The 14,022-nt window shown below is 38.9% G+C and overlaps 1 protein-coding gene across 2 annotated transcripts in view; it reads left to right on the top strand.

Moving 5' to 3' along the window:
• The window catches only part of extl3 (exostosin-like glycosyltransferase 3), a 121,913-nt gene that overhangs the window by 94,064 nt on the left and 13,827 nt on the right, over positions 1 to 14,022 (top strand). For both annotated transcript variants that reach the window (XM_055149571.1, XM_055149570.1), the window contains 2 exons: positions 680 to 1,022; positions 3,995 to 4,122. In XM_055149571.1, the coding sequence (XP_055005546.1) occupies positions 680 to 1,022; positions 3,995 to 4,122 (471 nt within the window). The remainder of the gene's footprint in view (positions 1 to 679; positions 1,023 to 3,994; positions 4,123 to 14,022) is intronic.

Raw genomic sequence — 14,022 nt, 5'->3', positions numbered from 1 at the left:
ATTGAAATCACCATCTGTTCTTACAATTACCCTTCTAGAACAGACATGTCAGACTCCCACGATATAATTATATTTGGCCAGCGAGATCATATCAAATATGTATTAGAGCTGCCCACCAGCTGCTGCATCAGTATGGTGCATGCACCGCTAATACTACTACTAATACTACTACTTTGATGAACATGTATCTAAGAAGAGATGCCAAGTTTCTGCTTTGTAAATCACAGTCTAGCAAACTGAGCTTGGATGAATGTTTTCTTTATGGCTTTTGACTGTTCATAGTTGAAAGATTGGATTTTCATTGAAGCAAGTTGTTATTTTTGACTGGTTGTTGGCTTGTGAAAAAAAAAAAAAACATTTAAAAGGAATTCAAAAGCTGCAGATAGGCTACAGAGGCATTATTTATTTAAAATGTTGTTATTATTTTATATTGTGCTTGCTCTGGATTCAGTGTTTAAGCAAAATTATTATTAAACATTTATTTTAATAAGAAAAGACTCAACATTACATATCTCGAAAGAAGAGAAAACGGTTTTTCAATAAATATTTAGTTTGGCCCACGACTTAGTCCCAGTTTTTAATTTTAGCCCTCTCAGTTTGACACCTCTGTTCTAGAATTATTATGAATCTAATATTACATCCATAATCCCATTTAATCCCATTTCTGATTTCCGTACAGGACGTGGAACCGTGCGCCCGGGCCCTTCCACCTGTTCCCCCACACTCCTCTAGACCCCGTCCTGCCCTCAGAGGCCAAGTTCATGGGCTCGGGCACCGGGTTCAGGCCGATCGGAGGCGGGACGGGGGGCTCGGGGAAGGAGTTCCAGGCGGCTCTGGGCGGGAACATGCCCCGGGAACAGTTCACCGTGGTGATGCTGACCTACGAGAGGGAGGAGGTGCTCATGAACTCTCTGGAGAGGCTCAACGGGCTGCCCTACCTCAACAAAGTGGTGGTGGTGTGGAACTCGCCCAAGCCCCCTTCAGAAGACCTGCTGTGGCCGGACATCGGACTGCCCATCGTGGTGAGAGACAAAACACAGAACAGTTAAAAACGGGTGGATTTAGTAGCCCAAAATGTTCTCAAGTAAGTGTAACGTTACTTCAAAATAACATTAAGTAGAAGTATAAAGTTGTGGTCGAAGATGTTAGTAGTAAGAGTAAATAAGTAAACAAGTACTCAAGAAGAAGTAGAAATAGAATTAGAAGTACTGTATAAGTACAGTAGTTGTCCAAAAACTTTGTAGCAAGTGTAAAAGTACTACTCAAGAGTATTATTTTCGTAAAACTTTAAAATCAGAAGTGGTTAGAGTAGCCACAAATTACTTCAAAATAATATTACTCAAGCAGAAGTAAAAGGTAGTTGTGAAAGAAGTAAAAAGGAAGTAGTAAGAATAAAAAAGTATTTGGGGAGCTTGTACTAAAGAGTAACTTTCAGGTTGTGTTAATCAGTGTAAGTAAGTGTAACGTTACTTCAAAGTAATATTACTTGAGAAGAAGTACAGTAGTGGTCCAACAAGTAAGTAGTAAGAGCATAAAATGTATTCGGGAAAAATTACAAGTCCAGAGGTAATATTACTCAAGTAGAAGTAAAAGGTAGTGGTGAAAGAAGTAAGAGTAAAAAAGAACTACTTATACGTAACTTAAAGAGTAACTTTCAGGATGTGTTAAAATCAGAAGTGGTTAGAGTAACCAAAAATTTGTAACGTTATTTCAAAATGATATTACTCAAGCAGAAGTAAAAAAGTAATGATCAAAGAATTATTAAAAGTTAAGTAAGTATTAAAAGTAATAAAAAAGTAACATAACTTAAAGAGTAACTTTAAGGATCTGTTAAAATCTGAAGTGGATAGAGTAGCCGAAAATGTACTCACGTAAGTTTAATGTTACTTCAAAATAATATTACTTAAATAGAAATACAAAGTAGTGGTCCAAGAAGTAAGCAGTAAAAGTAAAAAAAGTATTTGGGAAACTTGTACTCAAGAGTAACTTAAAGAGTAACTTTCGGGATGTAACATGTGATTTGGAATTTGAAGTTAAAGGACAAAACATGAAGTAAAGGACAAAATGTGGCACAAAAAAAACAAAATATATCTGAAGGAGCGGTGCAGGAAACACAAATGTTCAGATAATTTCATATTGTCAGCATAAATATTACGCAGATGGAAGTTAATATATCCTGCTAGGAAAGTACTCTCCAAAGTGCAATTTTTGGATCTTATTTTTTAAAATAGCCTTAAAATAACTCTCATTTCTCTCCAATTTGTTCGCATTTTTTACTGATTAACACAAGAAACAGAGCAGGCAGCACAAGTGAGAGCTTTGTTCACAAAAAAACGTATTTGGCTTGTTTAGTAAGTTAGTTTTTTCATTGTTATTGTAGTGCAGCGTTTTATTTAGATTCGTAATTCCAAAGGGTAAACACACCCCCACTCTTGAGTTTGAACCATTTTAAACACATCTTTGCCTTTGTCATTTCTCTCTGTGATTAGTTTGTATAAAAAATGTGCTCTCGTATAAATAAATGTAAAAGTCTTTTGAACGGTTCTTTGGCATGAACAGAACCAAAAAAGACTGGGATCTCACAAAGGAGCCGAAAATCCCGTTACTGACAGAAACCTGTTCTTTAACCTTCATAAACAATCAGTGTCCTAACCACTAATCAGGCTAATCGCAAGGCAAAGCAGGTTTATTTATACAGCACAATTCATACAAGGTAAATCAAAGTACTAGACAAAGTTAATCAAAGTGTTATACAAAATAAATCAAAGTGTGGCTTAAGTACACAATGCGAGGCGGGGCAGACTGGGATTAGTCACCTGGCATTTCTAACAACTACCATCCTCCTCGACTACGCAAATATACTGCAAATGTTGAGGAAGCATTTTTTTAAGTATAAAGTCTTTGTCGTGTAGGCCTGTTATTTTGTTTAAAGAGGTAGTATTACACAAAATCAGCTTTTTTTTGAGGCTTTTAAATCCGTGTCTCATTCGTTCGTTCGTTTTTCAAAATAAAACCGAAAATAAGACGGGGAAAAACAATAATTTTCTTCATTATTTGTCTCCAAAATCAAAATGAAAAAACACATAATGATTCGTTTTTTCAATTTTCGATTCTGTGTTTAAATGAATAATGGAAAAAACAAATAACGTCTGTTTTATGTTTCCGTGACTTAAACTGCGATGCCGGGCTGATCCCAGGACTGAACCAGGACTAAAACAGGGCTGAACCAGGCCTGACCAGTTCTAAAACAGGTCTAAAACAGGTCTAAAACGGGACTGAAGCGGGACTGAAGCGGACTGAAGCGGGACTGAAGCGGACTGAAGCGGGACTGAAGCGGGACTGAACCGGGACTGAAGCGGGACTAAAACGAGACTAAAACAGGACTAAGCCAGGTCTGAACCAGGTCTGAACCAGGACTGAACCAGGACTAAAACGGGTCTAAAACAGGACTGAAGCAGTTCTGAAGCAGGTCTTAACTCGGACTGAACCGGGACTGAACCGGGACTGAACCGGGACTGAAACCGGGACTGAACCGGGACTAAAACGGGACTAAAACGGGACTGAGTGTCGGGACGGGCCTGGAGGTGCACCCACGTAGACCCTTGGGAGACCGGGACTCAGACCGGGACTCAGATCAGGCTTGAGACCAGTCTTGATCCGGTCCAGATTACCTTATCTGGAGGATTTGACCTGTTGTGCATGTTCTGGGTTCCGAAATCCGTGTGCTCAGAGGAAAACCACACACACACACAGGCAGAACATGCAAACAGGGGTTAGAACCAGGAACCTTCTTGCTGTGAAGCCTGAGTCTTAGGGGGGTTGAGAGCCACTGACTTATTACATTATTTGCAAGACTTGACAAGTTATTGAGTCACCATATTTATAACATTATGGACTTATTACATTTAACCTTGGCCAAAATTATAGTTATTGGCCGTTATTGTGTCATCGTTTGCTACACTTCTCACTGATTTGAATCGTGTCTGTGACTCAGGTCGTCCACACGGAGAAGAACAGCCTGAACAACCGCTTCCTGCCCTGGGACGCCGTGGAGACCGAGGCCATCCTGTCCATCGACGACGACGCTCACCTCCGGCACGACGAGATCATGTTCGGATTCAGGTTCGTCTGGACTATATCCGCTCATCGTTCAGTACACAAAAGCTGGAATTGTATATTTTGGGACTCATTACCGTATTTTCCGAACTATTAGGCGCACTGTCATTGAATGGTCTATTTTCGAACTTTTTTCACAAATAAACCACACCGGACTTTAAAGGAAACACAACAGTTGGATGGGTCAGTGGGACTTTGTTTGTGGCGTTCACGGTGACTCTGGGCTTTGTTCAGTTGTGGCGTGTAGGGAGGGTGCTGTCTGGGACCGCTGGATTGTCGGCGTGTTCGCAGTGACTCAGTTGTTCAGTTGTGTCTTAGAAGTGGCACGTTGCACTCGCTTTTTCGGTTCGTTCCTCCGTTCCGTTCCTCGTCGGCGTGGAGTGATGACTGCTCCATGTGTGTTTGCGTGCGCTGCAGGTGGTGTGGCTTTGTAGTTTACTGAAGTCGTGCTGCGACACCCAAGTGGATTCGTTTTTTGATGGAGTGTGCTATGGTGCGGAAAATACGGTATTTATCATGGGCACTTTTTCTTGGGGAGATCTTGTACTATTCCAGTTACATTTGAGCTGAATTTACTGACCAATAATAGTCCATTCTGTTATTTATGTTGCAGCTCAGGCCTTTCGAATGATACTGTCTATTTAAATATGGTTCCAATACAATACTGTATCGGGAAAAGCTCTGATGTCGCATATTTTTCAGGTGTCTGAATCAGCAAGTACTTAGATCAAATCACCAATCTGATACCACTCTATTTTCCACAAGGAGGACCTGTAGATGTGAGCCCAGCTGCTGTTTACCTGGATTGTAAACAGCAGGTTAAACATAGACTTTGGAGGCTTTGCAGAGACTTAAAACATGCTGAGAATGACAGAAAAGACATTTGTGTTACCTCTTTGACACCTTCTTTTAAGCTTTTAGTGTGGACGCTCAACTTGGAAAGAAAGTAAAGAAACTGGAGCCAGACAAAAGCGCTAACAGACTTTGTTTACTCTGCATAATTAGCCTTGTGCTCTGAGGACGAGCGTCTTTTTTACAGGCCTCACTGTTGTTTTTATCCATGCACTGCGCTAGAAAGTAACAAAATAGAAAAGTATAAGTGCTTAAATCAGCGCTACTCATAGTCAGAATCATTATATAATTGACTTTTGACACTTAGTTCTTAAAATCTATTTTATTCTTCAAGATTTTCTTTAGAGATTTTAGCCTTTTAGTGGATTTATTTATTGCTCTTGTACTGTAACAAAATCGAGTAGCCTCAGTCTGCTTCTTCTATATGGAATTGGACTGATATCTGTATCAACGAGTACACTAAGGCCAAGTATTCAGAGATCCCACGGTCATGGAAATCCTGGAAAAGTTATGGAAATTGAAAATGTAATTTTTCAGGCCTCTAATGGAATTTTAGTATCTCTTTCACATCACTACAGTGTTCTGTTACATTGTCATTAGGATATTATGATTATTTTCGAGCATTTGCGCCTTTTGTTTAAAAGAGACAACAATAAATGCACTGACAGGATTTGGAATGTTAAAAAACTATAAAACCAAACCATAAGGTGAGTGGAAAGGGTTAACATTTTATATTTAGCCCTAAAAGTATGATCAATTCTACACATGTAGGTGCTGTAAAGTCATGGAAAATTCACTTTAGGTCATAAAAAAGGAATGGAAAAGTTTTGTCAGTGAAAAAGAGTGGAAACCCTGAGTATTGGTATCAGATCGGATCCCAAAAAATGGTATCGGAACAACACTAGTAGCGATATATTGTGATTAAAAATGTGTGTGACAGGTCTAGATTCAGGTCAGTAGCTCTGAGTTCTGAAATGGAATACCTCTACGAGTTTTTTCTGTTGTTTTTTTGTTTTGTTTTTATCAATCTAATAATAACTATTATGTATCTTAGACATGTTTTGGTCCTTGTTGTCATTATGGTTGCTGGGTAAGATGGAATTACCTTTTACCTCTACGTCAAATCGTTAAAGATCCTATTTTATTCGATTTTCTGATCTATATTATAATGTTTCCTTATCACAAACAGACCTGCAGTTGTGTTTTGTTTCATTTACTCATGTTTAACACATTGTTTTAGCTCTGGAATTGCCGGTCTCTGCAGAACTAAAGGTAAAAGTAGCTGTTAACTTGAAAACTTCATGTAGAGATGTAGACAGACTAATAATAAAGTGTTACTCAAACATGTGTGAATGGTACAAAAAAACCACTCCAGTGTGTTTGTGATGAGGAAACAACATTATAAAAAGGCTTAAAGCTCACAGGAGTCAGTTTTGTGTAATAAATAATAAAGGAGGAAGATCAAAATGTTGAAAAAGTACCAAAAAAACGTAGTCAAATTTGAAATCTAATGACGTTAACTGTGTTTTAGTGAAAGTGCATTTCTTTTCGAGAGACGACACAAATCACGCTAATTATGATTCAGGTTCGACACGTGCTTTACGAGCTTGACAAATTTTTTTCCGAGCGTGTTTATATCAGGCTATTATCTGTTAAACTGCTTCTGCCACGGGATCTGCCCTGTGGCCCCATCAACCACATGTGACAACGCCAGACATGTGATTACTAAAATGACATCCTTTGTGATTTTCTAACTTCTAAGTAATTGTTTTCTTTTTTTTTTTTTATCTTTCCACCCTCTTAAAAATAAACTTCCTCTATGACTGTGTATTTTAGGAACACACCGATCCAATAATGGTTTCGGACATTGGCGCTGGTACTGAAAAAAATACTGTTTTGAATATCAGCTTTCAAATATCGGTTCAGTCGATATCCTGAATGGGCTGAAACTGATGTAATAAGAAGTAGTCAGCTCAGAAAGTCTCAGAATGTTTGAATTTTATTTACACAAAACTGTTCTGGAGTTACTTAAAAGATAAATAACAGGGCTTGACCGTTATGGATTTATTTGCGGTCGATATGAAACCGATAAAATGTGAGGTGGAGGTGCCGATATATTTAGTGATGTAAAAATTCTTTGTAAATCTTCAGTTGATTCTAAAACTTAAGTCTGGTTCAATTGGATTTTAAATTAGGTTTGTTTAGGCGACATTTATTGTTGTTCTGCCTTTTTACAGTCATATTTAAAGACAGTAGGTCGGACCAATGGCATTTTTGGATCACATTCTAGTCAGTAAAATAAGTAAACTACTGCTATCAGCCTTTAAAAGTAAATGCATGTGCGCAGTGGTAATTAATTATATGTGTAAATGCCAATCATTCACACTTCTATTCACAGTTCATTTACATATAAATGCAACTCCAGTAACATGTGTACAGGCACTATAGTCGCTTTACACTAGGCCAGTGTAAGAGAAAGCTGTTTATATGTGGTATATTACAGCAGCTAATCGCTAACCAATGAGAAAGAATGAAAAATTGCTTAAAAACTGACACATTTTGCAACACTCACTGCTCACATAGGCTCCTCTCAGATCACAAGTCTTCACTAATAAGTTTGATTTAAAAAAAAAAAAACAAGTAGTAGTTTTGTCGCTGGCCTAAACTGCACTGAAGTTCACTTTTACTTATAGTCAGTAGTTGTGGGTCAGACACAAAAGCATTTTATTTAAAGCAGCGCCTCAGTGTTGCACACATGAATCTTGTAAACAAGCACATGTGAGTGACATGAGTCTGGAGGTGCATTCAGGAGGATTGAACCAGAAGGACTGGAACAGGAGGACTGGAACAGAATTGAAACAGCACTGAACCAGGACTAAATCTGTTCTAAATCTGTTCTAAACCAGGGCTACACCAGGGCTACACCAGGGCTACACCAGGTCTAAACCAGATAAACCAGGTCTAAACCAGATCTAAACCAGGTCTAAACCAGATCTAAACCAGGTCTAATCCAGGTCTAATCTTGGATTTGAGCGTGAGGAAGAGAACCCTGAGCACGTGGAGCAGGGTGTGCAGTCACCCGACAGTCTACCTGGGCGCACCTCCAGGCCCGTTCCGACACTCCTGGTTAGGGCTGGGCGATATGGATCAAAAAATATATCTCGATATATTTTGCTATATCTCGATATACGATATATATCTCGATATATGTTCAAGAAAAAATAACCCCCTAAAACTATAAACTGCAAAAACAAATCTGCCAAATTCCACAAGGTCCTTTTTTTTAAATTGAAGTGTAAGAGGTCGACAGTTTAACATTTAAGAACATTTAAGATTACAAAAAACCCTAATTACATAAATAATAATTTAACTGTAAAATAAAAGAAATAATACATATTTCCTTCTTTTCATTCATAAATAAAACAACTCAAAACAAGCTTATCTTTGCATTAACTCTGTTATCCAGACCATAATCATAACCATGAGCTCCTTCAGCAGAAGAAGCTCAGGATGTTCCTTATTTCAATAGATCCATGTTATTATCCAGCAGTGAGGAGCTCTGAGGTTTAATCCCACAATCCACTGCAGATCAAACCCAACGTTTCCAAACACTTTTGTACAAGTGACACTGCAGCAGATTATTAATTAAAATCTTCTGCATAAATAAACTTTACAATATATAAAGCATAACGACTCTAGAGCCACATCAGACCTTTGGCGATAATAATGTGTTTAATGCAGTTTTGCGCACGTGTGTTTACATTTTACAGAAACAAAACTTAAGTGCATGGCTCATTTGCATAAACAGCGCGCTTCTCCTGCAGCTCAGCTCGTTTAGCTTCTTTCGGGCTAAAGGACGCAACTCGGTGGAACATGAGGATGTGCTGCTGATGCTTTTGTCTGTAAATGGTGGAAAAGGTTCGTGGTGCTTGAAGTTTTTCACTGGCACCAACTTTCGGCGTTCACGGCGATAGTGAGGAGTGAAGGAGACACGAGCGAACAAAATCAGGGAGGCGGTGGCGAGAGAGAAGATAAACAAGTGAAGCGGCGAAATCAGAATTGAATATAAGCATTATATCGATATATACGATATGTCAGAATTCATATCGAGTTTAAAAACTATCTCGATATATTTAAAATATCGATATATCGCCCACCCCTACTCCTGGTCCTGGTTCAGTCCTGGTTCAGTCCTGGTCCCTCATGTCTCAGGTCACTATAGGACATTAGTGCAGATTTCATGAGCCTATGCTGTTTGTTTTCACTGTTGCCAGTAGCTCCGGTTTGTCATTTAAGTTGTAGCTATTTTATATTTGTTGTTATTTTTTATATCTCATGTTGGGAGAAAGTCAGAAGTATTGAAAAACAAATACTAATCGATACTAAAAGTTAAGTCAAGTTAACAAGTACCGATACTGAAAAAATCCCATAAACAAGACACAATTTGACTTTTCTTGAACTGTTTTCGAGTAATCTTCAATTTCAGTTCAACACTAGAACCTCGTGGTAACATGTTGATGCTCTGAGTGCCCCCTCCTTTTGCTCCCTGCACTTAGTCACTCCCCCCTCAGAGCGCGAATAAAACTATCAGGTTTGTCGAGTCGCTGTGTACAGTTTTGCGTCACGTTTTCGCGTGGGAGTTTGTTGATGTTGCGCTGATTTTGTATAATACCCCCTCTTTGAAGCAAACACCATTATTCCTTGCTGAAAATGACATTCTGTTGCGATTTTCCGCGAAGACTCCATATATTTTTATTACAAATCGCCTTCACATTCCTTACATTTTTAAACCAATCTGCCATCGCTCCGAACGTCACTTCTTGTATTCATTTGTTTGACTTGAGATGTTAAGTAAGCTAACTGCGGGAGTTTGGACGTCCTCCCCTCTGCGTGTCCAGGCAGGCGCACACTGTACACGTTTATCCTGTGTCTGTGTGCGTGTGCGTGAGTCTGTGTGTAGAGTTTTGTGCACAGTTGTCATGATTTCTCCGAAAATCTGTCAGGAATGTAGCCGTGCAGCCCAACCCTTGTGATGTGGTCTCATGTGAACTCATCCAGGTCTTTGATAGTTTCTTTAGTTTCTTGGTCTTGTTCTGGAGTTTTAGAATCGGGCAGCACTGTGCTTCTGTAGGGCCGGGTATCATTCAGAAGTGGCGGATACGACACATACCTCGATACAGTGAGCTTACGATTCAGTACGTTATATTTCAAAACAATTCGATACGGTTCAATAAAAAATAAAGGCTGGCTGTGATACTAAAAGTCTTTGTCAAACCACTTCTTGTGCAAACTGAATATGAAACACACCCACTTTACTCATCAAAACAGTGAAAGTGCCGAATGTGTCACGTAAACGGTTTCCTTTCTCTAAACAAACAACAAAACTGTAGCGCCGTAACAAAATAATTTAGTAAAATATACCAAAAAATACTCTTGGAGATATATCGATACAGCAGCCCACGATATCGATACTTTATCATCACATTAAATCAGTGTTTCCCAAACTTCTTTTCTCCGGGACTCATATTTTAAAAGGTGATATAAATAAGGTGGATTTGACCATTATTGAACATTAATGAGGATATTTTATTGTTGACTGAGTGATCGAGTCTCTCTAAACCATTAATATTACTCAAATTTAAAACAAGGAAAAACAGTAATTGAAGCAGCAATAAAAGGATCCATAAGTCGCCTATTTGGACAGTAAATGTAGCCCATTTCTTTTCCTTTTCAACATTCAACTGAACCAGCAATACTGGAACAAAATAGTCAATAAAATAATTACAAAAAGATTAGAAATTATACAAAACATGTCTTAACATTTCAACGTTTCTAATGAGATAGGTGGGCCTGTGTGCGTTTTTGTAGCTCGTTCCAGTCCGGGCGCAGGAGAAGAACGCAAAACGCAGATCAGGCGCAGCATTCAGTTTGTTTTTGTGCTTTGTCTTCATTTTTGTGAGCACAGAAAATCCAATTTCACACATTTATGTAGTAGTGAAAGGAATAAGCATAGAAATACTGTCATAAGTGTATATTGCAGACCTTCATGCAGATCGTGACAAGGCAACCCAAAAAAAATCTCTTGAGACCTACCTGAGGGTTTTGACCCAGTCTTTGGAAAACAATGCATTAAACAATACGATATATTGATATTTCAATATTTTGATTGATAATGCAATATTGGTTATAGTTTTTAAAAAGGACACAAATGCTAACTTTGTGAAACACCAATAAATACTGTATATTCATTTAGCAGACTTGGATGGAGCAGTCTGTCTACAGAGCCAAAGGGGACCCTCACAGTGAGGCTGTGCGGCTCATATATATATATATATCTTCTAAGACACATAGTGACAGAATGTTTGTTTAATGAGCCCAGGGGGAGAAGACATTTGACAGACTGAGTCATCTTTAAACAGATGGAGGTACAACACAGGCATATGTGACGGTCCTGTCACACTGCACTGTAAAAAGAACGAAACCTCTGCACCAATAAGACTTTAGTCATATGGATGCTCTCTCTGTGGCTTTACGGGCGACAGTATATTGGCATTTATTTGTTTTGATGGTACATAAACAGTGGTAGAAGAAATGCTCAATTTTGCAAAAACAAAAATAAAACATAAGCACTCATTTAAAAAGATACTTAAATCTTAAAAAGTGTAAAGTTTTCTTCATGTATTTTGAGTATAAAACATCAAATGGTGTGATTTTGGTTTGATTTGTGCAGAATTTTGTTCACCAGAAACAAATGAATCAATCTTTTCAGTTTTTTGTTTTTGCTTTTGGGTGTTTTTGTTTGCTCAAAGTACAAATGTGTTAAAAGTAACACTGTCAGACTTTTCAGCAAGTCTCATACAATAATGAAAACATCCGTCCATCCATCCATTTTCTTCTGCTTGTCAAGGGGCCGGGTCGCGGGGGCAGCAGTCTAACAAAAACAGTCCAGTTAAAAAAAGCGGAAAGTACAGATACCTGCTTTTAAATGTAGTGAAGTAAAAATAAAAAGTATCCACTTGAAAATGTACTTAAGCACAGATACCAGAATTTCCACCACTGTTTATAAAATACCGTATTTTTCTGACTGCAAGTCACATTTTTTTTCATGTTTGGGTGTTTCCTGTGACTTATGCTTCGTTATTTATATATTAAAATTTTCACACTGACAGCCTCAAGAGGGCGCTCTAGGCTTGTATGTCAGTATCAGTTCCTCCTGTTACTCCTGTACCACTGTCACTTGGCTCTACTGCGCATGTCTCCTACATGTGTCCTGCTGCAAGTAGTGACAAATTCAGCCGCAAACGGTAAGCGAGCAGCAGAAAGAAAGTTTGGAGTGAGAGAGAAACTTGTGAGGGACTGGCAGAAAGCGGGGATGGAGAACACAGCTTCATGGTGCGCAATGCAACTTTCCTGGAAGTCACTGGATGGATGGACAAAGCCTGGACTTCAGTAACACCGAAACCATCCTGTCGGGATTCAGAAAGACCAGAATAATTCTAACTGGAACTGATGCTGAGTCTGACGACAGCGACACAGAAGAGGAAACAGTGCTCCGTTTACCTCTGGAGGTCACGGAGTTGCTCAGAAGTGACACAGAGGATGAAGAATTGAATGGATTTAGTGATTTGGAGTGAGATGGAGAGTTTGTTGTCTGTTGTATGTTATATTTATCTGAAGAACTGTTCATATGTGACGTTAACAGTCTGTTGTTCTCTGTTCTATTGTTGTTACTAGAACTTGACTTTCAAGATGAAATGTCGGTTCTCGGTCTTCTGATTTTATAAAATAAATTTCCCCCAAAAAGTGCCACTTTTTTCTTCTTCATTACGCATTTTTTGGCTGGTGCGACTTATACTCCGGAGCAATTTATAATCCAAAAAATATGGTACATCTAGCCTTGCACTGTCACAAGAACAGGTTTCAAGGTCATTTTAAAAAACATCTGTAATTGAACATTTCCATGAGACAAACAGGTTGCATATCCTCCAACAGAAAAGTTACTGAGTGCTAACCTTGCACAGATGGATTCTCATGAATACACAAACTCACAAGAATCCATCATGCATTTGTGGAGAGGAAGATACTGTATCTGTTCTTTTCCCCCAACTGGATCTAACTCAAGTTTGATTTCTCAGCTTGCTCTGCAGTTGTGACGCTTCCATCAATCAACATGGAGTATGAACCTCCTGATAGGTCCTGATTGTTTTCAGTGAGAGCCGTTCCAGATTGATGTGTAGGACTCAATTCAGAGTGCCACACATCAGTCTGGAGTTATCCAGGTTAACATAGTGCACCTTTAATCACAAGACAAATTATAATTGCAGCACTGGTTTAAAATGAATACAGCTCATGGCTTTTTATCATTTGTTTTGCCCAGGCTTTATTTTATGGTTTTGTCCTCCAACAGAACAAACACTAATAGGATTTATAACCGTGAATAGGCCCTCTACAGTATGGCTTCAGCCTGTTCTGTGTGCTGAGACAATGGTTATGCGTTAGCCCAGAGCAGGGGTCTCCAACCTTTTCCACTGGTGAGCTGCCTTTACAGAACGAAAATGCCAGAGAGCTGCTGATATTAGCGGTCACAAGAAATTTGAGTAAATATAAGAGCTGAGGCCTTATGGGGTACAGTTAGATGCCTATAAAACATAAACCATTATCCATTTATTAGTGCACAAAGTTTGGTATCAAAATGATGCATTTATGATTTACGTTAACCCATCACATCCCCTAAAAAGCCTAAAAAAATAAATAAATAAATGAAAACAGTCCAGACGTCATCCCATATGGTCCCGGACAGGTTCATCTCGATGTTCCCGATGTTCTTCCAATTGCGAAAGGTTTCTATGTTCCCCGTTAAAACCGCGGGCCGTCCTCATCTCAAGTTGTCACCATGAACTCATAAAACAGCAGCGTGTACAACTTTGTACAAACTCACGGCACATCAGCCCGGAGCAGAAGCTCTGAGCTCGGGTCACAGCAGCAGACTCTGTTTGGATCATGCAGTTCATTTTTTAAGTTGATTCAGTTGAATAGGGCCTATTTAGTTTAGAC

The sequence above is a fragment of the Boleophthalmus pectinirostris genome, unplaced genomic scaffold (assembly GCF_026225935.1).
Source record: "Boleophthalmus pectinirostris isolate CB_2022bp ecotype Guang Dong unplaced genomic scaffold, ASM2622593v1 HiC_scaffold_13, whole genome shotgun sequence".
Classification (NCBI taxonomy): domain Eukaryota; kingdom Metazoa; phylum Chordata; class Actinopteri; order Gobiiformes; family Gobiidae; genus Boleophthalmus; species Boleophthalmus pectinirostris.
This window is presented reverse-complemented; position numbering and strand designations above follow the sequence as displayed.